Source organism: Xyrauchen texanus, chromosome 3 (assembly GCF_025860055.1).
Source record: "Xyrauchen texanus isolate HMW12.3.18 chromosome 3, RBS_HiC_50CHRs, whole genome shotgun sequence".
Lineage (NCBI taxonomy): Eukaryota > Metazoa > Chordata > Actinopteri > Cypriniformes > Catostomidae > Xyrauchen > Xyrauchen texanus.
In genome coordinates, this window is record NC_068278.1 from 15,941,888 (window position 1) to 15,968,013 (window position 26,126).

A 26,126-nucleotide genomic window follows, 5' to 3' on the forward strand; every position below is an offset into this window, starting at 1 on the left:
TGGTATTTTTGCAATTCCATTCAGTGGTACGGTTATTACACAGTTCATCTTTAATTCTTAAACTTTAGATGTAAACAGAGCATTCTGTACTTAACTCCAATGAGTTTTTCATGGCTAGTGGTTTTCTACCATTTTATGTACTAGGCAGCAAATTCCTTTCATATCTGACAATGATTTTAAATATCTACGGGACATTGGTTTTATTGAACAGACTCCATAAATGATCACATTTTGCATCTTGGTGGTGGACTGCACTGAACAGAAATGTCTGCATTCCCAATTAAGTCAGGTTTTGATTTTTCTTTAATGTGTAATACAAAGAAGCTCCAGGATGTAAAAGCAGTCAGTGGAAAGAGTCAGTTGAGCCGTAACACATTAAATCAGCTTAGAGGGAGAGTCAGATCTTATCAGCCTGTGGCTCCTGCACAGAGAGCTTTCAGTGTCTTAAAGGGGAAACCAGTCTTTGTCCACTATTACATTTTATAAGACCAGCTCTGGCTTTTTTTAAGCACTTCAAATGAATTTTATGAAAACTGCTTCAACATTTAAACATGCATTGATGAGATTCCTCATCCCGAAGACCACCATTAAACTCTTCGACAGGTCTAACATTACCGTTAAAGACCCTTGCTTCTTATGACTGACTTCTTGGAAATAAATAATTGGCATGTTTTCTGTTTACAAATGTATACCAATAGTAAGGCAATGTGGTGTGAGTAAGGCTTTCAATTTATCTCGTTAATTAAATGTGATTCATTATATAAAAAATAAAGTGTTAAAAAAATAACGCAATTAATCAATGCCACATGACCGTATGTAAATTCCATAAGCAATTTTCCTATCAACAGAGCAATTTAAGCTTGAAGTGCCATTTCATGTTTTATAGAGTCAGCAAGGTGCAGTAAGCGCAACTCCAGCTGTACAGGTAACAGACTGATAGCTGTTCAAAGACAGTTGTGTGGTAAGAGTCTAGAAATGTTTTTTTTTAAGTTTCAAAGTAGATTTAACTAGACACCATAGTAATAATAATAATAAAAAGTGTGAAAGTCCTCTCATATTTGCAGTCAAGCATGAGCAAAACATTTGTCTTAATGTTGGTAAAAAAATTTATCTAGTTTACAATTTGTAGTTTTAACACATTTTATATTGAATTAGTGGCAGCAGTAAAACATTTTTTTCTCCAAATCATGCAGCCCTTTAATATAAAAAATTACAGATTAATTAAATAATAAATAGATTAGTAAATGATAATAAATAATCATGATTACAATTTTTAGCAAAATAATTGTGATTTATTATTTTAACCATTATCGTGCAGCCCTAAAACCAAACAATATATTGACTTCTAAAGCCACTGTTTGTGTTGTTTACTCATTTGCCACAATATTGATGTATGTGGTTAATTGTGATTAATAAGATTAATTAAACATTTTAATTGATTGACAACCCTAATTGTGATTCAATTTCTTGTGGAACTGGAAACTCTGGAGTGCATTTCTCAGCATGTTGTCAGGCACTTCTACACACCTGTTGATTAATGTACTGAATAATGATGTTTGTATCAAATCATAACATGTTATGTAAAATATACACTTGTTGGGCTGTTGTGCATTGTCGCCTTGGTTTTTAGTTTCTGAATACAAGTTATTTTAAGGAAACTTTTATCTGGTGTCCCTCTATATATAAAATGCATGCACTCTGACCTGCACTTCAGATTAAAATATGTCAACCCTGTATCAGAGTTTGATATTAATATTTAACAAGGGTACGATGTAAGATTTTTCCCATGGCTATTTGCACTAACTGTCCTAGTAATTTGAGTAACAGTGACCCTTACGCAATATGCACACAATGAGGCTTTGGTAAATTGCTGTGGCTGAAATTTGAATTATTACAGTTTTGTACATCTTTGAAGAGGGGTGTTTAATTTGATAAAGGGTGAGTCTGATGTGTCGTTAATTTCTACTCTCTCTCAACTTTCTGTAATCCTCTTTTTCCTCTTGTTTGTAGGTATAGAGAGGGATGCGGTTAACATTTTCACAAAGTACATATCTCCAGATGCTGCTAGACCTATTCCCATCACCGAACAGATCCGCAATGACATTGTTGGTAAGAGAATTCCTAATTGCGCTGACTGCTTAAGAAGTACTGCAATGTTTTTTCTTTGTTTTTGGACAAAGTCTATAATTACATTCAAGGGCAATAATTACAATAAATGGTTGTACCTGCGTTTTATTACATACCTTATTTTCATAATTGAAAGTAATGTAATTTTGTTTAATTCATTTGTCCATTCCTGCTTAATATGCAGAGACAACTATTACTAAGTAATCCCTTCATTGTTGATCGAACCAAAAAGTATAAACACTGTTACTCTGTAGTGCTTTCAATACCTTGCTCTGTTTGTTTGAACATCCCAACCAGCCCAACATAGCAGCATTGGATCAACCAATGTTGTATGTGCTCCCATTGATAGTCACTGCATCACATTGTTGCTCATTTGCATAAAGATTAGATTAGACTCAAACTAATTGTGCAGAGTATTGTCATTGTACAGAGCTAATGAAATGCAGTTAGCATCTAACCAGAGGTGCAAATAGCAAAGTGTGTGTGTGTGTGTGTGTGTGTGTGTATATATATATTTCAGTATATGCAATAAATATTTTTATGGAGTGCAAAGTACAAATGAAGAAGTATAAACACTGAAGGTGCATTGTACAGAATGAAGTATATATATATATATATATATATATATATATATATATATATATATATATATGGCCAGTGACCATAACAGTACAAGTGGCATCAAGAGGTAGAAATTATGTGCAAGGGAATGTGCAAAAAAAATAATATGTAGGCCGAGTGGGATGTAGTGTTCAGCGCCTGAGTTTAGAGTTCAGTAGGCTGACAGCTGAGGGAAAGAAACTGTTCCTGAGTCTGCTGGTGTGACATCGAAGACTTGTATAGCATCTCCCAGATGGCAGAGGAGTAAACAGACCATGGTTGGGGTGACTGGTGTCTTTGATAATGCTTCTCACCCTCCTTAGGTAGCATTGTGGTGCATGTCTTTGATAGAGGGTAGCTGAGCACCAGTGACGTATTAGGCAGTTTTCACCACCCGCTGGAGTGCCTTCTGCTCTGAGACAGTGCAGTTGCCATACCACACTGTGATGCAGTTCGTTAGGATACTTTCAGTAGTGCAGCGTAAAAGTTCAGCAGGATGTGGGGGGACTTCCTTCCTAAGGAAGTAAGGAAGCTGTTGCGCCTTTCTGATCAGAGTGGAGGTGTTGTAGGTCCAGGAAAGATCCTCAGAGATATGGACACCCAGGAACTTGAAGCTTGTCACATGCTCCACTTCGTCCCCATCAATGTAGATGGAAGTGTGTGTGTGGCCCTTCCTAGTCCGCCGATAGTCCACAATCAGCTCCTTGGTCTTCTGGGTGTTGAGTGTGAGATTGTTGTTGGCACACTGCCAGGTGCTGTACCTCATCCCTGTAGGCCGTCTCATCACCACAGCTGATCAGGCCTACCACCATGGTGTCATCAGCAAACTTGATTATGGAGTTGGAGCCATGCTCCGGTATGCAGTTGTGGGTGAAAAGGGAGTAGAGGATTGGACTTGGCACACAGCCCTGTGGTGCACCAGTGTTCAAAGTGAGGGTGGAGGAGTTGTGGTTGCTGATCCTAACAGACTGTGGTCTGTTAGTGAGAAAGTCCAAGGTCCAGTTGCAGAGGGAGGGGCTGATGCCAAGATCAGTGAGCTTGGAGATCAGCTTGGATGGGATCACAATATTGAAGGCAGAACTGAAATCAATGAATAGCATCATGACATATGTGTTGGTGTGTACTGGTGTGTACTGGTGTGGCTGTTTTGAAGCATGTGGGGACAATGGCCTGGGCCAAAGAGAGGCTGAAAATGTTGGTGAAGACATCAAGCAGCTTTTCTGCGCAGGCCCTGAGCACTCGGCCAGGGATACCATAAGGGCTAGCAGCTTTATGTGCATTCACTCTGCTCAGGGTGGAGCACACATCATTGGTGGAAAATGTGGCAGATCATCAGGTGAGAGCTCAGCTTTTATGGGTGGTTTTGTGTTTTCACGATCAAAGCGAGCATAAAAGGTGTTCAGGGGGGGTGCTGTTCACTGGTTTGTAATCCATGAGGGCATGGATGCCTGTCCACATACGACGGGGTCGTTGGTCTTAAATTTGTTCTCAATCCGCAGTTTATAATTGTGTTTGGCCGCTTTAATTCCCCTCTTCAGATTGGCCCTGGATAAATTGTAGTCGGTCGCCAGATCTGAAAGCAGCATCACATGCCTTCAGCAGGAGTCGGACTTCCTTGTTCATCCAGGGTTTCTGATTGGGGTATGTTTTAATTGTTTTATGGGTAGTTAACTTGTCAACACACCTGTTGATGTGTTGTAGAACAGAATTTGTGTAGGCATTAATGTCCATGTGTGTGAGTCCAGGTTGGCCTGAGAAGCTCCCTCCAGCCACACTTTTGCAATCCTCACTGTGGGTTTCACAGGTTTGATGATGGGGGTGTATTTGGGGTGTAGGAACGGGGATAAGTGATTAGATTGTCCAACATATGGTGGCTTTGTAGGCATCAGAGATGTTTGTATAAACATGGTCAAGAGTGTTGTCTCCTTGTAGGGCAAGACATTTTTTTTAAAAATTGGTGAGTGCTTTCCTCAAATTGCCGTTGAATGTGCCAATGGTTGTTGTCACTCATGTCACCAAAAATCTGAAATTATCATTGAAATCAATTAAATCTGCATCACTGTGAACACCCCTTCAAAATTACTTCTGTTGATTTGGGATGTTGCAGCACTTTAATATGAAAGGTGTGTGTAGAATCAACTCTCTTTTTTTGCCAGCAAAAATCTGTGGGGAGGACGGACAGGTGGACCCAAACTGCTTTGTCATTGCACAATCTGTTGTGTTCTCCATCATTGAACAACAGTAAGTAATTTCACTCTCAATGTCCTGTCCTTCACAACTATCTCTCTCATATCTTTACAGTACACATTTACTTGTGACAGTTACAAAGAGAGATTTCTTAAGAAAAATGTTACCTCAAATGCACTTCAGACATTGTGCTATGCAAGAGTGCTTATCCACCCATCATATAATTACAAGGAAATGTCTGCAATGTGTTTCTCAGGCACTTTATTGAGTTCTTGCGGAGCCATTACTTCTGTAAGTACCAGATCGAGGTGCTGACCAGTGGCTCTGTGTTCCTGGCAGACATCCTGTTCTGTGAGTCGGCACTTTTCTACTTCTCTGAGGTGAGAACACTTACTAGATCACTGACCTTCAGTATGTACAAAAACATCTGAGCACATTTAAAGGAATATTCCATGTTGACTTTGTAGCATTTTAAAAGCATAATTGTCATCATGCTGAACATCAAGTCAGTTTGGGATTACATGAAGTGACAGAAGCAATAGCCTAAATAGATTGAAGAACTGTGGTGAATTTTCCAAGAAGCTTGGAACATCCTATCTGCCAGCAACCAAGAAAAACTGTGTCCAGGTGTCCCTAGGATAATTGGTGCTGTTTTGAAAGCAATTTGGTCATACCAAATATTATTATTATTTATTTTTTTTTAAATGTATGCTTACTTCACTTTATATGACATTAATTGATAAATGAAAACAATTTATGACATTATTTTTGAAGAAATCATCACCGTTCAACATTTTTCACAAGTGCCTAATACTCTTGCACAGTAGGGGCTCCTCCAGAAACAACAAAAAGCCACTACGGATGGCCACATGGAATGTCCGAACACTCACAGTGGAGGAGAGGCTGCCATACCTCTGTTGGGAGCTGGACCGGTACCGCCTGGATCTCTGTGGTGTTCAGGAGGTCCGGTGGACCGGCTCTGGCTCTTGCCACTATGAGGGGTGGACTGTCCTCTACTCGGGGCAGGCGACTGCCAAACAACAGGGAGTGGTTCGTCTTCTGAACAAGAGAATGAAGGTAGCGTGGGAGTGTGGCGGTGAGGTGTGGGAAGCTGTGAGCTCCAGGTTACTTTGGGTTCGCCTTCCCATCAACCAGAGGCGAGGAGTGGTGGTCGTGGTTATTTATGCCCCCACCGAAGACGAACATCCGTGGAGGGATGCGGGAAAGGCCGATGAGTCAGATGCCTTCTATGACCTCCTGTCACAGGTGTTGGCTAAAGTGGCCCCTCGGGATAGGATCATCATGTTGGGTGATTTCAATGCCCGAGTTGGTCATGATGCTAGCACCTGGTCAGGAGTGATTGGAAGACATGGGCCTGATCAGCTAAATAACAACGGCAGGAGGCTGCTAGATTTTTGTGCAGCCCATGGGCTTGTAATTACCAACACACTGTTCCAGCATCGGCGCATCCACACAACATCATGGATGCATGCCGGGTCCAAGCAAGAACATCTGCTGGACTACATAGTGACGGAACAGCGGATGCGGGCCCATGTCCTTGACACCAGGACCTACCGTGGAGCTGATCTGCCCACTGACCATCGACTTGTCATCTGTAAGATGCGCCTGCCATTCTTCCACTCCGGTGGTGGGTGTAAACCCAGGACCCCTTTCAGACCCATAGTGGCCTGGTATAGGCTAGCTGATGAAAGTTGCAAGCGAGAATTTCAGCATCGCTTGCAGCTGGGGTTGGCATCGTCCCCCACTCCTCTGGATGTCGAGGGGAAATGGGCGAGGTTTAGGGCTGTGGCTCATGTAACTGCAATGGCAGTTTTGGGCACACGATCCAGACCTCCTCAGAAACCCTGGCTGACAGAGGAGGTGTTCAGGCTGGCTGAGAAAAAGCAACAGGCCCACTCTCATCGTCTACAGTATCCCACGTCAGAGAATGAGGAGGCTTACCGCAGCCTTCGCTCGGAGGTTCGGAGAGCCGTGAGGCGCTGCAAGGATGGTTGGTGGTCGCGGGTTGCTGAGGAGATGGAGTCTGCCTCGGTGGCCCACGATCACAAATCACTCTTTAATTCAATCAAAAAAGTTACTTGCAGCGCCACACCTATTACCATCATTATTGGAAAGAACGGTGATCCAATCTCCGACCCCCAGAAACAGGTTTACAGATTTGTTGAGCATTTCTGTGAGGTCCTGGGGGAGGGGAAGTCCCTGAGACTGGAAAACATCGTGGGACAAAGTGGGGATGACCCTGCTGGGGCTGCGGTGCCACAAATATTGAAGGAAGAAGTCGCTCCCTGTGGGTGGCTGGCTGAGGTGCCATCTATGGAGGAAGTACTGAAGGCGATCCAGAGCCTGAGGTCAGGAAAGGCACCGGGCAGAGATGATCTCCCCAGTGAAATGCTGAAGGAGGCTGGTGTTTGTGCACAGACTGCCCTACATGACATCATAACAACAGTCTGGACCACTGGGCGGGTTCCGCAGGATTGGAAGGATGCCCTGGTGGTCCCTCTCTTTCAAAAGGGGGACCGCTCAGATTGCAATAACTAAAGGGGCATCTCACTCCTCAGTGTGCTGGGAAAGGTCCTGGCAAGGATTATTCAACATCGCCTTGCCAGGCACGGTGAGGAGAGACTTGCGGAGCCCCAGTGTGGTTTCAGGAAGGGGCGGTCTTGCACAGATGCCATATTCTCTGTCCGTCTGCTACAGCAGAGGTGTAGGGAATTCCAGCAAGACCTACATCTCTGCTTTATTGACCTGGTCAAGGCCTATGATACCATCAGTAGGCCTGGGCTCTGGGTTGTTCTTCGTGCTTTCGGAGTCCCAGACCCACTGCTCGCAATCATTAAGGACCTTCATGATGGCGAGCGGGCCCGGGTAAAACTACGTGGTCGGGAGTCGGAGCCATTCCCTGTTCACCTTGGAGTGCGACAGGGATGTCCTCTGGCCACCACATTATTTAATATCTATTTCGACCATGTGGTTCGTGAAGCCTTCGATGGCTGTACTGGAGGAATTTCCATCTGGTACAGATATAATGGGAGGTTGATCGATGCCCGGGTGGCATCGATCAAAAGGGATGGCTCCCTATTGGTCAACCACATTATGTATGCTGATGATCTGGTGATTGCTGCTCACTCAGAGGAGGAGTTGGAGGCACTGCTGATGAACCTGGAGCTTGCCACTAAGAGATGGGGCCTTACCATCAGCCCAACCAAAACTAAGCACCTTCCTGGGTATTATGTACCACTGGACACTACACCCCCACAGCTCCCAATTGGTGATGGGGCAGTTGTGGAGAGAGTGGAGTGTTTTCCATACCTGGGAAGTGTGCTTATGACCAGCTCCGGTTTGACAGCAGAGGTCTCACTCCGAATCAGTCGAGCAGCATTATCTTTTCATCGGTTGCGTAACGCTGTGTGGAAGCTACCCGGTTTGTCGCTCCGCACAAAGCTTCAAGTATTCTGGGCCACGGTCATTCCCTCCCTTCTCTATGCTTGCGAAACGTGGACCCCCCTAATGGAACACCATCGCCGGCTCGAAACATTTAGGCTGGCCTGCCTAAGATCCATCCTGGGTTTAACCAGGCTGGATTGTGTGAGGAGCTCACAAGTCTTTGAAAGATGTGGACAAAGTCCCATCGGTGAGTTCCTCCGGCAGGCAAGGTTGCGTTGGCTGGGTCATGTAGCCCGCATGCCCGGCCACCGCATACCTAAACAGTTTTTGTTCGGCCGGATAGAGGGGGCTAAGCGGGCGCAGCACGGGCTGGAGAAGAGATGGAGTGATGTGGTACAGGGGGATGTGGAGCTGAGTGGACTTGCCGATGACTGGTACCAGCAGTGTCAAGATCGGCCTCTTTGGAGGAGGCTTGTGAAGGATGCTGCTGGCCAGTTGGAGGCACTCGCCTTCCAACACAACGGAGGGCAGAGGAGCGACGCTCACAACAACGAGCAGAGTGCGGGGTGGCTAAAGCACTGCAAGTTGGCACAGTAGGGGGCACAGGTGGTGCATCAGCCAGTCATCTCAGTCATTCGACCTGTGTCACCGGTTGGATCTGTCCCGTGACCTCCTGCCAGCAGGCGTTCGACACGTCACGTGGCCTAAACGTGCACATAGCCTGGCACAAGCTGACGTCACCGCCACTTAATGGCGAATGGCGGTTGTTTGTTTGTTTTTTTGTGTGTGTGTGTAAATAAATATATATAACACACTATATATAAAAAAAGATTATTGATACAGTTAATTGTTATTAATTCGATGAATTAATCTGCATCGCATGTATTTTTTAATTCAATTAATATTTAAATAGACTGACCGCTTAGATATAGGTTTAGATATGTATGCGTAATATTTGGTATATTAAATTCACATTTATTTAATGTTTTTTTCACTTCAAATGTGTTTTTTAAATTGGACTGAATGTTTTATGATTCCAGTTATATGTAGCTTTTTAGAGCTCATTTTAAAACAGAATTTATACATGGAGCTTTATAAGCACAAGAAATATGCTGACTTTCAGAATTTGCCCAAAACCTGTTTCTAAATGGCCACATGTTCCAAAAGTGCAAGTGTGTGTATAAATTGATGAATTTCTGGTCCAAGTCCTTTGAAAAGTGCCAAAGGATTAAGAAGTGGGATTGAAACTTAATTCAAAATATATATTTATATATATATGCGTGTGTGTGTCTGTGTGTGTGTATGTGCACATCATTTCTGTGTGTGTGTGTTTGTGCGTGCTTGTAATGTAGTTCATGGAGAAGGAGGACGCAATGAATGTGCTGCAGTTCTGGCTGGCTGCAGAAAACTTTCAAGATCAGTTGGCTGCCAAGAAAGGCCAGTATGATGGACAGGAGGCCCAGAATGATGCCATGATCCTCTATGACAAGTATGCTGTGTCTTAACATCAAAATTAAGTTTGTTTTGACACATTATTTGAGTCAAGTATCTAAGATATGCCAACCTAACCACCATCACTATTGGTAGATAGAGAACATAACAATCAATGTGGTCTGTCTAGGTATTTTTCACTCCAAGCCACAAATCCGTTGGGTTTTGGCGATTCTGTACGAATGGAGATTGAATCCAATATCTGTCGAGAGGGTGGACCTCTCCCAGATTGCTTCAACACTCCACTAAGACAGGCCTGGACCACCATGGAGAAGGTGAGTTAAACTGGAGTTAAACACTTTTTCAAAGGAATGGGGATATTTAATGCTAACTCTTTTTCAGTGTTTTCTACAAATTTCTTTTTTGCAATTGCGCATATTTTACATATTAAACCTATTTAATACTTTTTTTTAATGGTAAATTTTTTTTTCATGACTCAGACTATATTGGTTGTGCTGTATATTTGTATTTGCGTGCAGCCAGTGAAGACGGCAAAAGAAAGGCATTTTATCTATTTATAAACTCTGACTTGCCATGGCAATGTTAATTAAGTGGTGACGCAATGTATACGCTTTATAACAGTGCAGGAAACGCTGCACTTTTCTAATTGCAAATGATAAAATGTGGTGTATAATGTAATGGTCAACAAAGGTGGTAGTATTCTAATAATAATCCTGGTAAAGCTATTATTCTCTTGTTGTCTCAGGTCTATATGCCAGGCTTTCTGTCCAGCAATCTTTACTACAAGTATTTGAGTGACCTTATCAACTCTGTAAGAGTGGATGAGTTTGTTGGAGTAAATGCCAACACTTCGAGCCAGGTCTGGACATCAGAAAGTGACCGCAACTCAAGCGCCTCAGAAGGGTCTCAAGCTCAGGTGATCACTCGCCCTCTTACATGAACAGATCTTCACATTCTCATTTGCAGATCTGCACTTGTTTTTTATGTTAACATGACATTTTGTTCCAGAGATATTTTAGTTAATGGACATGGAAGAGCAGCAGAGGTTAAAGTTATTTGTAGTAATAAATATTCTATGCACTAGTCACATGTGCTTTAGAAAAGACAGGTGTACAGAAGACCTCTCAGCCTGTATTATTGATCAATGAGATGGATATCATTGTATTAGACAACAAAATATCAGACTAAGTGGCATCTGCAGATGTAAGTAAGGTAGACCTTTTCTTGGAACTGACTCCACTTTTCTGAGCCATTTTTGCCAACTGGTCTCAAGGTGATTTTATTGGATGTATTAAGTCAAGTTTACACAGGTGTCCCAGCAGAGTGTTTCATATGTTCCTCTAAGTTTGACAACCAGTGTCCAGATAATTACATTTGAACTATATATACTATAATATATGATTTATATACAGAATATATATATACACACACATCTCTCTCTCTCTCTCTCTCTCTCTCGCTCGCTCTCTCTCTCTCTCTAATATATATATATATATATATAACATATACACTGATGAACCAAAACATTATGACCACTCACAGGTGAAGCGATTAACATTGATCACTTCCTAACAAGGCCACATGTCAAGGCCTGGGAAGATCCGTATTGTTGGAATTCCTAAGGCCGAAGATGGGCTCTTTCCATGTCTGCTCGACATAACAGGAAATCGAGCGAGCTCTCAGGGTTCCGGCTCTGCGATCTGCTGAGGGACACAAGCCCTGATCAATTATAATTTCTGACATCATCCGATAAAGATCTCGTTTTATGTGAGGCAAGGAGTAAAGGAAGGCTCTCTTGGAAGAACCACAGCATTTTTTTTGTTCCCAGACTTTGCGAATTCGAAAAGAGAGATTCAAGGAATGCGAGAAATCTTATGTCAACAGAAGGTCGCTTTTGCACTGATGTCCCTGACCAAATTGAGAATCGATGCTATTGATGTCCATAAAACATTCACATGTCCCCAGCAAGCGATGTCCTTTATAAATTTAATGGAGTGAGTAAGTTATTTTGTGGTACTACTCACGTTGCAGCCGAGTGGACCGACTCACTGAACATTCACTTGACTGTCCGAGGAAACGGAGCGCCTTTTTTGAATATTGTTGTGCTGTTTCTGCCTGGCGGCTGGAGTTTATTTTGCGGATTAACACTACATCAGGACATTATTGTGGATGAATCTGCACGTTCCTTGAGCTTATGCCTCCTATTGGCTGGAGTTTGTTTTGTGGAGTATTTCTTGCAGGTCATTGGAGTGATTAGGTCATTTATTGCACTCATGTACCAACCGAATGGGCCGGCTCACTGAACATTCGTTTGACAGTCCGAGGAAACTGGGTGCCAATTGGTGCTGTCGTGTGTGGAGTTAATGCGCACATTTGTATTTTTTCTGTTTATTTGGTTTGGGGGGGGGGAATTTTTTTATTTTTTTATTTGCACTAATGTTGGAATGTGGTCTTTTATAATTTTGCTTTTGACGCACAATCAGTTTTTTCTAATATGTCAAAATGTCAAACGTTATTATGAGTAGACTGTCTCTCTCCACTTTTAATGGGTTGGGGCACCCCATAAAATGAAGGAAGGTTAATTCTCTTCTTAAGCATAAGAAATATGATATAGTGTTTCTCCAAGAAATGCATTTTCCCTGCATGAAGCTAAACAGTTTGGGAAGATTTGGGGTGGACATGTTTTCTTTAGTGCTGGCTCAAGTAAGAGCAGGGGAGTCATTACATTGATAAGTAAGCATCTACAATTCAATTGTCTCAAACAGATTAAAGATAAATTAGGAAGAGTCATTATTGTTTTAAATTCAGGGGCAAAGTCTTATTTTGTCTAATATTTACACACCTAACGCTGATGATCAGGTTTTTATTTTATAGATCTTGAAAGGTTGTTGCAAGCTGCTGGCACCCCTCATGATATAATATTGGGAGGAGACTTTAATCTTTTGATGGACTCAGTCTTTGATCATAGTGAAGCAAAAGTGTGTAAGCCCCTAGTTTAACATTTACACTTCACAGGATGTGTAAAAATCTTGGTCTTACAGATATTTGGAGTCTTTTGAACCCATCTGGTGGGTACTATACATTTTTTTCATCAGTTAATAAAGTTTACTCTAGAATAGATTATTTATATATCTATATATATCCCTCATTTCATTTGTTGTTGATTTGCTTAACGGAAACATTTTAGCCTCAGATCACGCCCTAGTGTTTTTAGAGGTGTTCCCACATACGGAGAGAAAGAAATCATATAGTCTGTGCATTAATGTATCCCTTTTGCTAAATCCTGAATTCCAACAAATGTTAAAGGCTGAAATCAGTGTTTATATGGAGACCAACTGGTCCTCAGTATCCTTTGTGGGTGTGGCTTGGGAGGTGGTTCTTAGGGGTCAGATCATACAGTATGCCTCATTCACAAAAAATCCAAAGCATGAGATCTCGTGGAGTTGGAAGGGAACATTAAAAGTGCCGAGGCAGAGCTGAAGTGTCGAATGTCGTCTGATGGCCTCAGAGAATTGACCCAATGGAAATACAGATATAATACTATTTTGTTGCGGAAGGTGGAGTTTTGGCTATTTAGGGCTATTTTGAGTCCGGGGACAAGGCAGAAAAACTTCTGGCTAGATATATAAAACAGCGTCTATCATACCCTCATTGAAATCTGCTGGTGGTTAAATATTTACCTCAGCTATTGATATTGATAAAGATTTTAAAGAATTCTATCTTGATCTCTATAGTTCCACGTCTTCATCAACTGATGAAGAAATTAGGAACTTTGTGGAACCATTAGAACTTCCTAAACTGATGGCTGAGCAAAACAATCTTGTATTCTGAGATAACCTTGGAGGAGCTTGGCGAGGTAATTAAGGCCTTGCCTACAGACTAATTAATGAAATTTATGACATCTCTTATACATGTAGATCAGGTGGGTTTTATTCTGGGCCATAGCTCTTCTGAGAATTGGACATTGGAGCAGTGGAAGAAGGTTGCCTGGTCCGACGAGTCCCGTTTTACATCACGTTGACCGCCGTGTACGTGTGCGCCATTTACCTGGGGAAGTGATTGCACCAGGATGCACTTTGGGAAGACGACATGCCTGTGGAGGGAGTGTGATGCTCTGGAAAATGTTCTGCTGGGGAACCCTTGGTCCGATTATGTGGACATTAATTTGACATGTGCCACCTACCTAAACATAGGTGCAGACAAGGTGCACCCCTTCATGGCAATGGTATTTCCTGATGGCAGTGGCCTCTTTCAGCAGGATAATGCGCCCTGCCACACAGCACACATTATTTGGGAATGGTTTGAGAAACATGATGAAGACTTCAAGGTGTTGCCCTGGCCTCCACATTCCCCAGATCTCAATCCAGCTGAGCGTCTGTGGGATGTGCTGGACCAACAAGTCTGATCCGCTGTGACCCCACCTCTCAACCTACAGGACTTGAAGGATCTGCTGCTAATGTCTTGGTGCCAGACACCACAGGATACCTTCAAGTGCCTTGTAGAGACCATGCCTCTGCGGGTCGGCGCTGTTTTGGTCGGCATGCGGATGACCGATAGCATATTTGGCAGGTGGTCATGATGTATTGGCTTTTAATAACCATTTAAAACATAAACTGTGTCATTTGTTTGTCAAATACATTATTTGAAATGTATTTAAGAATTTTTTGCTTCTTACCCTAAGAATTAAATTGACGTCCATTTATGCCATGTATTACTAGGTTAAAACTATAATGCAATATTAATAACTGTATCAGATGTTACAAATAAAAAACACAAGAATTTATTACAAGTGCATTTTTTGCCTCCACATTTAGAATTTTGGGGGCATTTTCCCCTGAGCCCCCGTAAATATTGGACCCTGATTTATGCATTTTAAAGTGTGGTTTAACTGTCAAAAACCTTCTTGCCACAAGTTTACATGAAGTGAAGAAATCAAATTCACTAATTTATAAGTAGTAACTGCTTTTTGTGTTATTTACACAAAGAATACTTTAGCATCATGGGTACATTTCATCATGGATTTTATCATCAAAGTCTTTGTGCTTTCAACTGCAGCAAGGTACTAAAAAGGTGGCAGTTAAGATCCTGAAGAACTTTGACGAGGCAATAACTGTCGACATTGCCAGTCTGGACCCAGAATCCCTCTATCAGAGACCATACGCTGGGTAAGTCAGTGCTAGAAACCTCCCCTCCAGTTTTTATGTTACCTCAAATAGATAAGTCATAAACATATTGTGATTTCATGTGAATTTGATGTCTTCTCACCTTCGTTTCAGAAGAATGACCTTTGGGAAGGTGAATGAGCTGGGCCAGTTCATCAGAGAGGCAGAGCCAGAACCAGATGTGAAGAAGTCCAAGGGTAGGACAAATGGCAGCATTAATAGAAATATTCTGTTAATTCTATTCCTTCTCCTCTTGTGTCTCCCTCTGTTACACACTTTCACATGTGACTTATGCTGAAATGCCCTCAGTTTGAGTGCTGAGAGATTTTGTTGCCATGGCGATAAGTGGACAGTGATGTGGGGTGATTGTGGTAAAGAGAGCAGGATTCACAGCTATGTCCAGCTCACTAACTCTTTCTTTCTGTCCTACTAGGTTCCATGTTTTCTCAAGCAATGAAAAAATGGGTGCAAGGAAACTCCGATGAGGTGTGCTCAAGCTTATTGTATTCAAATTACACAAGCAAAACAGTTTAAATTAATTTAAGATTGTCCTAGTATTCTTGACAAATTCTCCTTTGTCACTGTATATTTGATCATTAGCATTGCAACATGGTTGTTTCAAGCCCTATTTGTGTATCAGGCTCAAGAGGAAATGGCATGGAAGATTGCAAAAATGATCATCAACGATGTCATGCTACAGGGACAACATGGAAGTCCTGAAGTGAAGTCAACAAAAGTATGTTTATTTTTTGGTCTTGTGCCTTGCTTTCACTTGTTTTTTTATTTTGTTATTTAAAAGGTTAATTCTCCCAAAAAAATTTAATTCAGCATTTACCCACCTTTTTTGGTGGAACACAAAAAGAGATGTTGGGCAGAATGTCTGAGCCGCTGTCTTCCAAACAATGAAAATGGATGGTGACTAGTAGTTGTCAAGTTCTATAAAGGAACAAAGTACCATACAATTAGACTATATGACTTTACAATATAATATTCCATGTATACTTAACCTCTTCAGCTCTGCTGCGTATTTTGGCTGCCACCTGCATTTTTTTAAACCCAAATTTAAAATTTCAACTTACACGCATACAGTGGGCTAATTATAAAATATTGGTCTCATTTAGCAGAAAACCCCCCAAATAATAATAATAAAATGCCTCCAATAATTCCTAAATAAAATTGTGTTAACAGTCTTATGATGATCAATGATTTATTTATTTTACCCTGTCTTTGAAAGCCTGTGATGTTCCTGCTGTACCTTTTTAGTTCATTCTGCTAGATGGCAGCAAGTACTAGGAAAAATAATTTTTTTTTCTATCCCCATCCATCACAATATACAGATCTGAGATGCTTCTGGCACTCTAACACAGCTGAGCACCCACACATGTGCCATCCATGAGCATTCAGTCTATCCCAGACACCTTCCCCACTGTTTCATTGAATATCTTGGCCTCTGAGTGGACTAGAAGCTTAATCTAGGTGCTGTTTTAAAGATAATATCCTCTGATTTGCAATGATGTACAAAATTTCATCTTCAGAATATATTTTACCAATTTATGACGCTTTCTCGATTTTTGTTGTTGATGAATTACTCTACAAAAGGAATCAAATCTGCTCAAATACTCTTAGGTACGCATTCATGCTGTTGTTTGATATGCTGCTTCATACAGGTGTCATCTGTCTGCCGTGTTTGTGACCAAAACTCCATATGCTTTAAGTGTGCAGTGCTGCGCGATGCTGCAAAAGTTTTATTTTCTATTTATAAATCTTGAAAACGTGATGCTGCTGTTTACCTATCAAAGCCAAAATGTTATTTTTCTTTCAATTAAGTTAAGTCTTTCAAGTGACACAGCTTCGTTTTGCCCTAGTCAAGAATCAGTGAAGGGAGATCACCGTTTTTATTCATTTATTCAGACATGTATTGTCATTACATTTGACATATTTACATTATATATTTATTACATAATGGAGACAGATGCAATTAAATTGGAAATGCACATAGCATGTTAAATTCACAACACCTAGATTCTATGTGACAATTATAATACATTGTAATAAATACAATTATATATTTTAATTTTCTTCTAACCTAATTAACTTTTAAATCAGCTATGCTGCAAATAAGACAAGATGACAACATAAAACTAAATAAAAATAACTCTACTGCTGTAAAAACAGCTCATACATTCATACAGACGGTATCATCACAGACGTTTTGTAATTTTGTGACCAAATCTGACCAGAAACAACATGAAAACATTTGTAACTTTTGAATGAATGAGAGATGTTTACATTGATTTATTGGTGGGCTTGTGTACTTACCGGAAATATATACGTGCTAAATAAGATGTACATTTGAATAATTTGTATAATTGATAAAAGTTGCTTTGATTGGTTTGACTGTTATGAATTTCTATTTGAAATGTTTTCTAAAGGTTTCAAGAATGTGATCCCTTTTGTTTTTATCAGCTATGACCTTCTCCTTCAGTATGGAACCTGATCCAACCCTCCCTGCTGAGGACAAACCACAGCAAACAACCTGAAGATCAACACTGCTTTAACAAATCAGTGAGGACAGAAAAAAAGCATTCCATGACTACCTGCATGTGTGTGTTTTTGTGTGTGTAAGAGCGTGAATGTTTTGAGTATGCACTAGTAGCCAAAAAGTTATCATTTTGATTAACCCCTTCATTTCTAGAGCTCCAAAGGATTTAATGTTTGATTTGAAGAGGAGCAGAATGAGTGAACAACAGATGTAAACACACAAGTGAGCACTGTTGCACAATAGTGAATGAACTCTCAGAACAAGGCTGAATGAGTACTGACACAAAACTTACCTGCGTTGCCATTGTGTTCTGCTTTTGCAATGTCGACAAGAAGGAAGCGTGCTGAAACCTATAACTGGTCTGAAGTAGTGGCCAAGACCAGGTTTACCCGTTTTATTCCTCCAATTTGTTCATTTCTTTCATTTTCTCCTTAACTCTCAATTTTTTTAAAGAATGGCTATGAAGTGATAAGGTCTTTTTTTTTTTTTTTTTTTAAGTCTAGAAAAACAAAAATGCATATTTTAAGTCAAGAAAAACAACAGTGCAGATTTACCCAAGGTGACACTTTTTTTTTATCAGTAAACCTGCACCGTTCTGTCCCTCTTCAATGGAGCGAAAATGACTGATGTTACAGTTGAAACTGGAATGGGAACTAATGAACTCTATCAGCCCGGCAAACGCTCCGTTGACTGTCCCCTGTGCTGTTGCAGAACTCCCTCTAGAACCCTGTCCAGATCTGATTCTAGATCAGTGCAGACTTTAGGATACTCCACAGAAACTGAACTGCTAGGGCAGTGTTTATCCCCATTCTATATAAATGTGGATTCCTGGTTTACCGCCATATATTAATGTTAGTTCTTTTTATGGTGATTGTCTTTATTCTTTTTTTTGTATGATGTCAAAACTCTAAGCAAATCTCAGTGATGACTGTTCCTTTTCAAACATGTACTCATCGGACATGTTAATGTTAATGCTATAGACCTCATTGAGATTTGGACGAGAAAGACTTTGGTACTATGTACCACTAATATGTTTTCTGATATACAGTATGTGTACTTGATCTATAATATATTTAAATGTGTTTGATTTAAATACATATATTGTTGAAACGTCTTTTAGAGTAGTTTGTGTCCTTTTTTTGGTATTATTTATTACTAGATGGGGTGCATTACATAAGCAATTTATACCAGTTACCAGTTAAGGATAGTACCTTAAATTGCACCAATTGTTTAGTTTTCTCTGCTTTGATTGCACTGCCAGAATTTTAATTAACTCTGTTTTAATGTGAGATTCTTATTTGAACCTCATGTGTAGGCAGGCTTTAAAAAGGAATGTTCTTTACAGACACGGATAGTTTACCTCTGTATAGTAGACACCCTTGCTCTTGAATGTTCAATACTTGACAAAAATGCACTCAATATATATAAATTGCAATTCGCTTTTAATCCCCTCAGTGTTACTCATCGTAATTCAATTCAAGATACCTTCCACTCAATTTTGAAAAGTAAAAATGCAATTTTAAGAAGAATTACAATTAAAGAATGGTTTTAACTAATCATAATTACATTTTTAAAAGTAAGAATTGCAATTCCACTAGTCAAAACTGAGTTACAGATGTCTTGAATTGAATTGCAGATATCAACATATATATTTGTACTAGTAACAATAATGTTGTTGATCTCAATAATTGATAGATTGTGGCAGGGCCTGCTGAAAGAGGCCACTGCCATCAGAGAATACCATTACCATGAAGGTCTGCAACTATGATTCGGTCAGTGGCATGTACCCAATTGAGGTCCACATGAATGGCCGGACAAAGTGTTTCCCAGTAGAACATTTCCCAGAGCATCACACTCACTCCACCAGCTTGTATTCCCACAGTGCATCCTGGTGCCGTCACTTCCCCAGGTAAATGGCGCACACGTACATGGCCATCCACTTGATGTAAAAGAAAACTGGACTCATCGGACCAGGCGACCTTCTTATACTGCTCTGAAAGTGCCTAAAATGGGCACACGAGCGTCAGAACTGGAACACTCCTTCATGGCAATAGTATTCTTCATGGCAATGGTATTCTCTGATGGCAGTGGCCTCTTTCAGCAGGCCCTGCCACACGGCACACATTGTTCAGAAATGGTTTGAGGTACATGATGAAGAGTTCAAGGTGTTGCCCTGGCCTCCAAAGTCCCCAGATCTCAATCCGATTTAGCATCTGTGGGATGTGCTGGACAAACAAATCTGATCCATGGTGGCTCCACCTCACAACTTACAGGACTTGAAATGTCTGCTGCTAATGCCTTGGTGCAAGATACCGCAGGACGCCTTCAGGGTGTTGTAGAGTCCATGCCTTGGTGGGTCGGCACTGCATACAAGGCAGGTGGTCAAAATATTTTGACGCTTGCGTGCCCATTGTAGGCACTTTTGGCAGTGGGCAGGGGTCATCATGAGCACTCTGACCGGTCTGCGGACCAGTGCGATGCACTTTGTGTTGTGACACATTCCTCCCATAACCATCATTAAAATGTTCTGTGACTTGTGCCACAGTATACCTTCTGTTGGTTCGGACCACACAGTATAACCTTCATTGCCCTTGTGCATCGATGAAGCTTGGTCGCCCAACACCCTGTCACCGGTATGAGGTTTGCCCCTCCTCGGACAACTGTCGGTAGGTACTCGCAACTGCTGACCGGTAAGACCCCACAAGCCTTACTGTTTCAGAGATGCGCTGACCCAGACATCTGGCCATAACAATTTGTCCCTTGTCAAAGTCACTCAGGACTTTACTACAGCACATTTCTCCTGCATTCAATACATTGACTATGAAAACTGATTGTTCGCTCACCATCTAATCTACCCAGACTTTGATATGTGGCCTTGTTAGGAGATTATCTAGATTATGACTACTCACAGGTGAAGCGAATAATGTTTTGGCTCATCAGTGTACTTTACTGCAATATTAACTTCACCACAAAATCTGTTTTTCATTTCACATATTTTTGACTAGTCATATTTTATACTACAAATATCTGCAATTTAATTGTTACAAGTCAGAACTTGTATTAATAATATGCAAAACAGAAGTTTATAACCAAGGACGTAGCAGCCAAGGGGGACGTAGGGGGTATGTACTCATCTAGAGATGAGGAACACACAAATGAGAGTTATTTACTGTAGAAAAACAAAAATCAAAGGACAATCCTTTTTTTAAGCACACATTGTGAGTGGAGTTTATTTCAGTGCCCGAGACTTCATTAAGTTATGCTTTTTACATTATGTTTGTGAGGTAATAGCTTGATCGGTTGTTTTTGCCAATTTAAGCAGATTAGGCCTACTAGATCTGTGTTAAATATTTAAAGCTATTTTTAATATCAGATCAATATCAAATATTTTACCTCTATGTTGGTGAGCAGTCGACAATCTGTAGGAAAAAAGATAGATCTGCTGTGTTCTTAGAAAACTTTTTAGTATTTTACTGAAGTGAATAGACTGTATGTAGACATGCTTTTTTTATACATGAAAACGTACCAGACGTTTTTGAAACTCATATTTTATTATAAGATTATTATTGTTGTCTTTTGATAAAAGTCATGCTCAGCAGCTCACAAACTGTAGGAAATTATAGATTTGCTTTGTTCTTATAAAGCATAAAACCTCTACTAAAGTCTCTTTGTAGGTCTGTAGACATACACATTTTAAAGGATTACAATTTTATTTTGACTGTTGAAATAATTTCACACAAGACACTCATTTGTCATCACCTTCTGGTATCACCAGAACTGAATCATTAAATAGATCTGAACTAATTTTGGTGAATGTAGTTAAAACACTCGAGCCACTTGGATACATTTAAATCCCACAATGCACATGCACAAGAGTAAAAAAATGCAATTGTGCACAAGTGTCATTATTGTAATTGATTAAATTATTTATTCAGGACCAGATTGTGCTCAGTCTTTTATTGTCATGTGTGAAACAGAAGCAAGTGCTCCAAAAGATGCCCTTTATTTTTGTAGTTAATTTGGCAAAATCTGCAATTATTTGCAATACTTGAATCTTTAAAATACTGCAAATATTAAAAGTAAATAATATGCATATATTAATACAATACTTATATCATACTTGCATATTAATATTGTGTAATATTGCACTGTGAGTGTTGGGTCTGTGTGAGCCACCTATTGAAAGATGTGCCCCCCCCCTCCTCACTTTTAAAATGACTGCTGCGCCCCTGACTATATCATTCAATAATTTGGCAACGGTCTAATCCAAGTGAAATGCGAATTAAAATCACCACCAGATGGCAGTGTGAGACGCGCAACACTTTATTCTTTTTGTGTGAAACGCTTCAGTTTCCTGTTACGAGACAAAGCTAAAATATCGTATTGATTTGAATCATTATTTACATATTTTTAAGTCAGAAGTTTAGATTAAAGTTTCCACCTCAAACTTAGATAGTTGCGTTGAACGCAACGCAGCCAGAACATGGAAAACTGATGGCGTACCTCGGCAACACGCTGAGAAATAGTCACAGAAATCACACCTTCGCAGTGGAGGTGACGCCCACATGTGACATGAGAACAGCACAGTGAGTTTCTGCAGTGAAGAAGCTGTAGATAGACATCCAACACTTTAGTGCACATGAGGATGTGGATGTTGGTAAGAAATGCAAGGCGGATTCAGATCTTACCACACAGTGAGCACCTGCTAGCGGCAATTTAGCCCTCACTGAGAGCGTTGGGTGGGACCTTGGCTTTTGTGCTCCACCTGCTTCCATATAGATGAACTGGATCGTGCTGGAATGACATTCAAGTGAAAAGTTATTATCGCAAATGCTCATGAGTTGTTGCGCACTAGTTGACTGGTGCATCTCTCTGTGTGCGGATCGGGTACCCATGTGTGATCATTTCCGAAACACAGTGACTGAGTGAGTGAGTGAGCGCGCTTCAGATGCATGCACTGTTTGATCGCAATTGGAAAGGGCTGGTAATCGATCTGTCACCGCCGGTCTCGTTGCCCCACGCTGCCGTGAGGATGTTCAGCTGTGTCGGGTGTTTTTGGGTGCTCCTCTCCTCCGCCCTGGTCGCGCTCTGCAGTTTCAGTTTTATCTCCCCCGCGTGGATCGTGAAGGAGCACCTGAAAAACAAGGACTCGGTTAGTTTCGGGCTCCTCTGGCACTGCTCCGAGTCTCTGGATCACATGTACAGATGTTACACCTTCGGCGGGCTGGGCAAATTTCAAGAGATTCCTTCAAGCTCTTGGCAGGTAGGATGGATGGATGGATGGACACTGAGCTTAAACACAATAATGTACATATTAGCCTCAAAACACAACGTTTGAATAGAACAGTTTGAAATGCGTAATAATATCAACATAAGCCTCAGCTCCTGCTCGTGTAAACAATCAGTGTCGTCCCAACACACACACTTAACCACATGGCACAGGTCCACTTTCCTCATGCATGATGGGACAATAAGCAAACAGCCTTTCAAGACGTATATAGGTCTATTTGTAGCAGCAAGAGTGCCTCTGTCATATTCAATAATTTAAAGTAGATGAGTCAACATGATATGTCAGTAAACGCTGTTCCAGTTCAACTCTAACCTTATAGAAAAACACCGTTTAACACAGCCTGAAATGCGGTTCCTGTAGTTTATAATTATGGTATGTTTTTTTAATGGCCAGTGCCGATGTCTAAAGAGCAGGATGGCTGATCTAAATGCTGATATACATAATTCAGTTTGATGACAGCATGTCAGATGTACACAGAAATTCTAAAGTGAAATAAACACTTATTTTATGCACTTTTTGCTCAAATTTGCATAACTTGTAAAGAAAAAACATTGAAAGCAAAAAGTCTTATCCCTTGACAAATCTGTTTGTGGATTTTGGAACTGACACAAGGGTAATTTAAAGGGATAGTTCAACAAAAATGAAAATTCTCTCATTCAAGTAATCCCAGATGTGTGACACAAAGTAAGATTTTCAGAAGAATATTTCAGCTCTGTAGATAATCACAATGTACGTGAATGGTGACCAGACCTTTTGAGGCTCCAGAAATCACAAATGCAGCATAAAAGTAATCCATATGACTCCAGTGGTTAAATCTATGTCTTCTGAAGCGATATGATAGGTGTGTGTGAGATACAGATCAATATTTAAGTCCTTATTTACTATATATCTACACTTTCACATTCATATTCTTCTTCTTATGTCTTTTGAAATTCACATTCTTTGTGCATATCGCCATCTACCTAGCAGGGACGAGAATTTAGAGGTGGACCGATAGTGGATTTTACTGATACGATAACGAAGTTGGGCAGTACCTGCTGATAACCGATTAATCAACCAATATTTTTTTTAATTGATTCTGAATGAAAAAATAACACTCAAAGTAAAATAGTGCTGAACTTTATTATAAAAATAAACCGTACTGACTGAACCATGAAAATGTATTGTACTTATTCACAGACAGCAGTGGTATTCAGCTGGACTCGGTGGTGAAGTGGCTCAGACTATGAGCGCAGGCCAGGGGCTGTTCAAACGGACAGAACAACAGACTAGAACTGAATGCGCGAATCTCGAAACACACATTTCCAAGTTGAACTCCTTTCCTGACAAAGCATTTAAACAACTCATTGCTTAATCTGAGAAATGCTTATAAGAGAGCAAGTCGCAATGGTTAAAGACCTCCACCAACTGTGAGGGGATGTTCACACAGAACGCTTTTGCATCCATCCATTTGCTTTTCTATGTAAACGCGTGCTAGACGAATGTCTTTGTTTCCCTAGGTTTTTGTTTATTCAGTGTCTCGTGCAGGAGTGCTGTTTTTTAGATGATGTGTCTAATTAAAAAGAACTTTAAAAGTATATTAAGACACAGTTTAAGTATTTCAATAGCATTTTTAGTGCAAGAATGTGATTGATCTGAAGTCTTTGTATTACAGCGAGAATAACATTTTAAAATTGAAATCAGATGCGTTTCTGATTAGTTTATACGTTTCTCTCGGCTGCATGAAGATATATTAATTTGCTTTCTCACGTCACTAGCTTTAAATATGCAACTTAGTTGGCTAACGAATGCATACGTGACCAGCTGGATATAAACTAATGCAAATAGATGGTAACAATTGTGATATTTAAACATTTGGGTAGGACTTGTGTGTATTTTTGTCACATTGCTCTAAATGCTTGAGGTTAGCTTTAATGTTAGCTTCCTCTCAGGCTTGTCTGCAAACATACTGCTGTTCTCTACTAATGCTGCATCTACAATGATATGACAACGTGTACTGTATACATACCTTTTCGTTGTTGATGTTTTAAATCAACATTTGAAGTGTTTCGCTTCATGCAGAGTGTAGTCTCACGTGTCAAAACAAACACCACAAGGCATCAGTGAAGTGATAGTTTTTATTTCGCCTCTAGAGGCCGCTCTCATACTGTAAAATGAAAGCAGACCCTTCCCAGCCGCTCCAGCACCGGATGCAATGGGGAAAACTATCGCTGTGGATTTTTGCCAAAAACCGATTGTTTGAGAAATCTGTCATTGGTGATATATAACAAAACCGGTATATAAACCGATTTGTTTCTCACCCACACCTATCATATCGCTTCTGAACTCATGGATTCAACCACTGGAGTCTTATGGATTACTTTTATGCTGACTTTGTTTTTTGGACTTTCAAAGTTCTGGCCTATAAAGCTGAGATATTCTTCTAAAAATCTTTAATTGTGTTCAGCAGAAGAAAGAAAGTCATACACATCTGGGGTGGCATGAGAGTGTGTAAATGATGAGAGGAGTGTTCATTTTTGGGTGAACCATCGCTTCAACACTTCTGTTAATCGGCCAAGCGAAAACGGTTATCATCCAATGCGATAATCACGAAATGGCCAAATATCGGACGATTAATCTGCCTGGCAGATACATCAGTCTATCACTATTATATAACATGGTAAAATTTACAAATGGCCAGAATATGTTTTTGAATAAAGTCTAAATGAAAATATGCTTCACATATAGGCCAAAGTATTCCTGAAAGGTTAGTCAGACACAAAGCATGTGTATACACCTCGCTTATGTTTGTCAATTTTAAAGCTGATTTTTCCTTGGGGAATCTGCTTGCAGCTTCAAAAGTGTCTATTCATTAAACGTGCTGTGAGCCTAATGTATTCATTTATAACAGCACACATTTTGTGCCTTTTTATAAAAAAGTTCATGAGGTTGCTGCTTTTATTTTAGTTATTCTTTTATCTCATTGGAAAGCTCTGCCAACCACCCATTAAACAAAAAAATCACAAATGATATCTCTTCAATATCTCAAATGCTTCTCAGATTTTTCTCCTGAGAAAAAAAGACTCTTGTAATCTCACACGTGATTTGTCTTGAGTTTCATAAGTGATCTCAACAACGTCGCACAGTATGCAGCGAGTCTGCAATCAAAAGTCATACTTTTCTAAATGTTTGACTTTTCTAAAGTCAATGTCTAAATGGGATTTTTAAATGTTGATGAATACATTAGGTTATTTCAGTTGATAAATCTGACTCACACGCATACAAAGCCCCTCAAGAATTCAGCTCAGCATCTTTGTTGCCTGGATTCTTCAACATAGTTGGTTGGTTTTCAATACACCATTTCAGATGACAGAGAAGCTTG

The 26,126-nt window shown here is 40.4% G+C and overlaps 2 protein-coding genes across 4 annotated transcripts in view; both read left to right on the forward strand.

Moving 5' to 3' along the window:
* Positions 1 to 18,583, forward strand: part of akap10 (A kinase (PRKA) anchor protein 10) — a 36,916-nt gene extending 18,333 nt beyond the window's left edge. For 2 of the 3 annotated variants that reach the window (XM_052113177.1, XM_052113192.1), the window contains 11 exons: positions 2,011 to 2,109; positions 4,884 to 4,968; positions 5,171 to 5,294; positions 9,672 to 9,808; positions 9,941 to 10,085; positions 10,517 to 10,687; positions 14,827 to 14,936; positions 15,048 to 15,130; positions 15,367 to 15,419; positions 15,574 to 15,669; positions 17,400 to 18,583. In XM_052113177.1, the coding sequence (XP_051969137.1) occupies positions 2,011 to 2,109; positions 4,884 to 4,968; positions 5,171 to 5,294; positions 9,672 to 9,808; positions 9,941 to 10,085; positions 10,517 to 10,687; positions 14,827 to 14,936; positions 15,048 to 15,130; positions 15,367 to 15,419; positions 15,574 to 15,669; positions 17,400 to 17,405 (1,109 nt within the window). In that variant the 3' untranslated portion in view covers positions 17,406 to 18,583. The remainder of the gene's footprint in view (positions 1 to 2,010; positions 2,110 to 4,883; positions 4,969 to 5,170; positions 5,295 to 9,671; positions 9,809 to 9,940; positions 10,086 to 10,516; positions 10,688 to 14,826; positions 14,937 to 15,047; positions 15,131 to 15,366; positions 15,420 to 15,573; positions 15,670 to 17,399) is intronic. The other variant, XM_052113185.1, reaches the window with a different exon arrangement.
* Positions 18,584 to 22,084: 3,501 nt separating this feature from the next.
* Positions 22,085 to 26,126, forward strand: part of LOC127633882 (LHFPL tetraspan subfamily member 7 protein) — a 210,442-nt gene continuing 206,400 nt past the window's right edge. Inside the window, exon 1 of the mRNA XM_052113260.1 lies at positions 22,085 to 22,738. Coding sequence (XP_051969220.1) covers positions 22,424 to 22,738 — 315 coding nt within the window. The 5' untranslated portion in view covers positions 22,085 to 22,423. The remainder of the gene's footprint in view (positions 22,739 to 26,126) is intronic.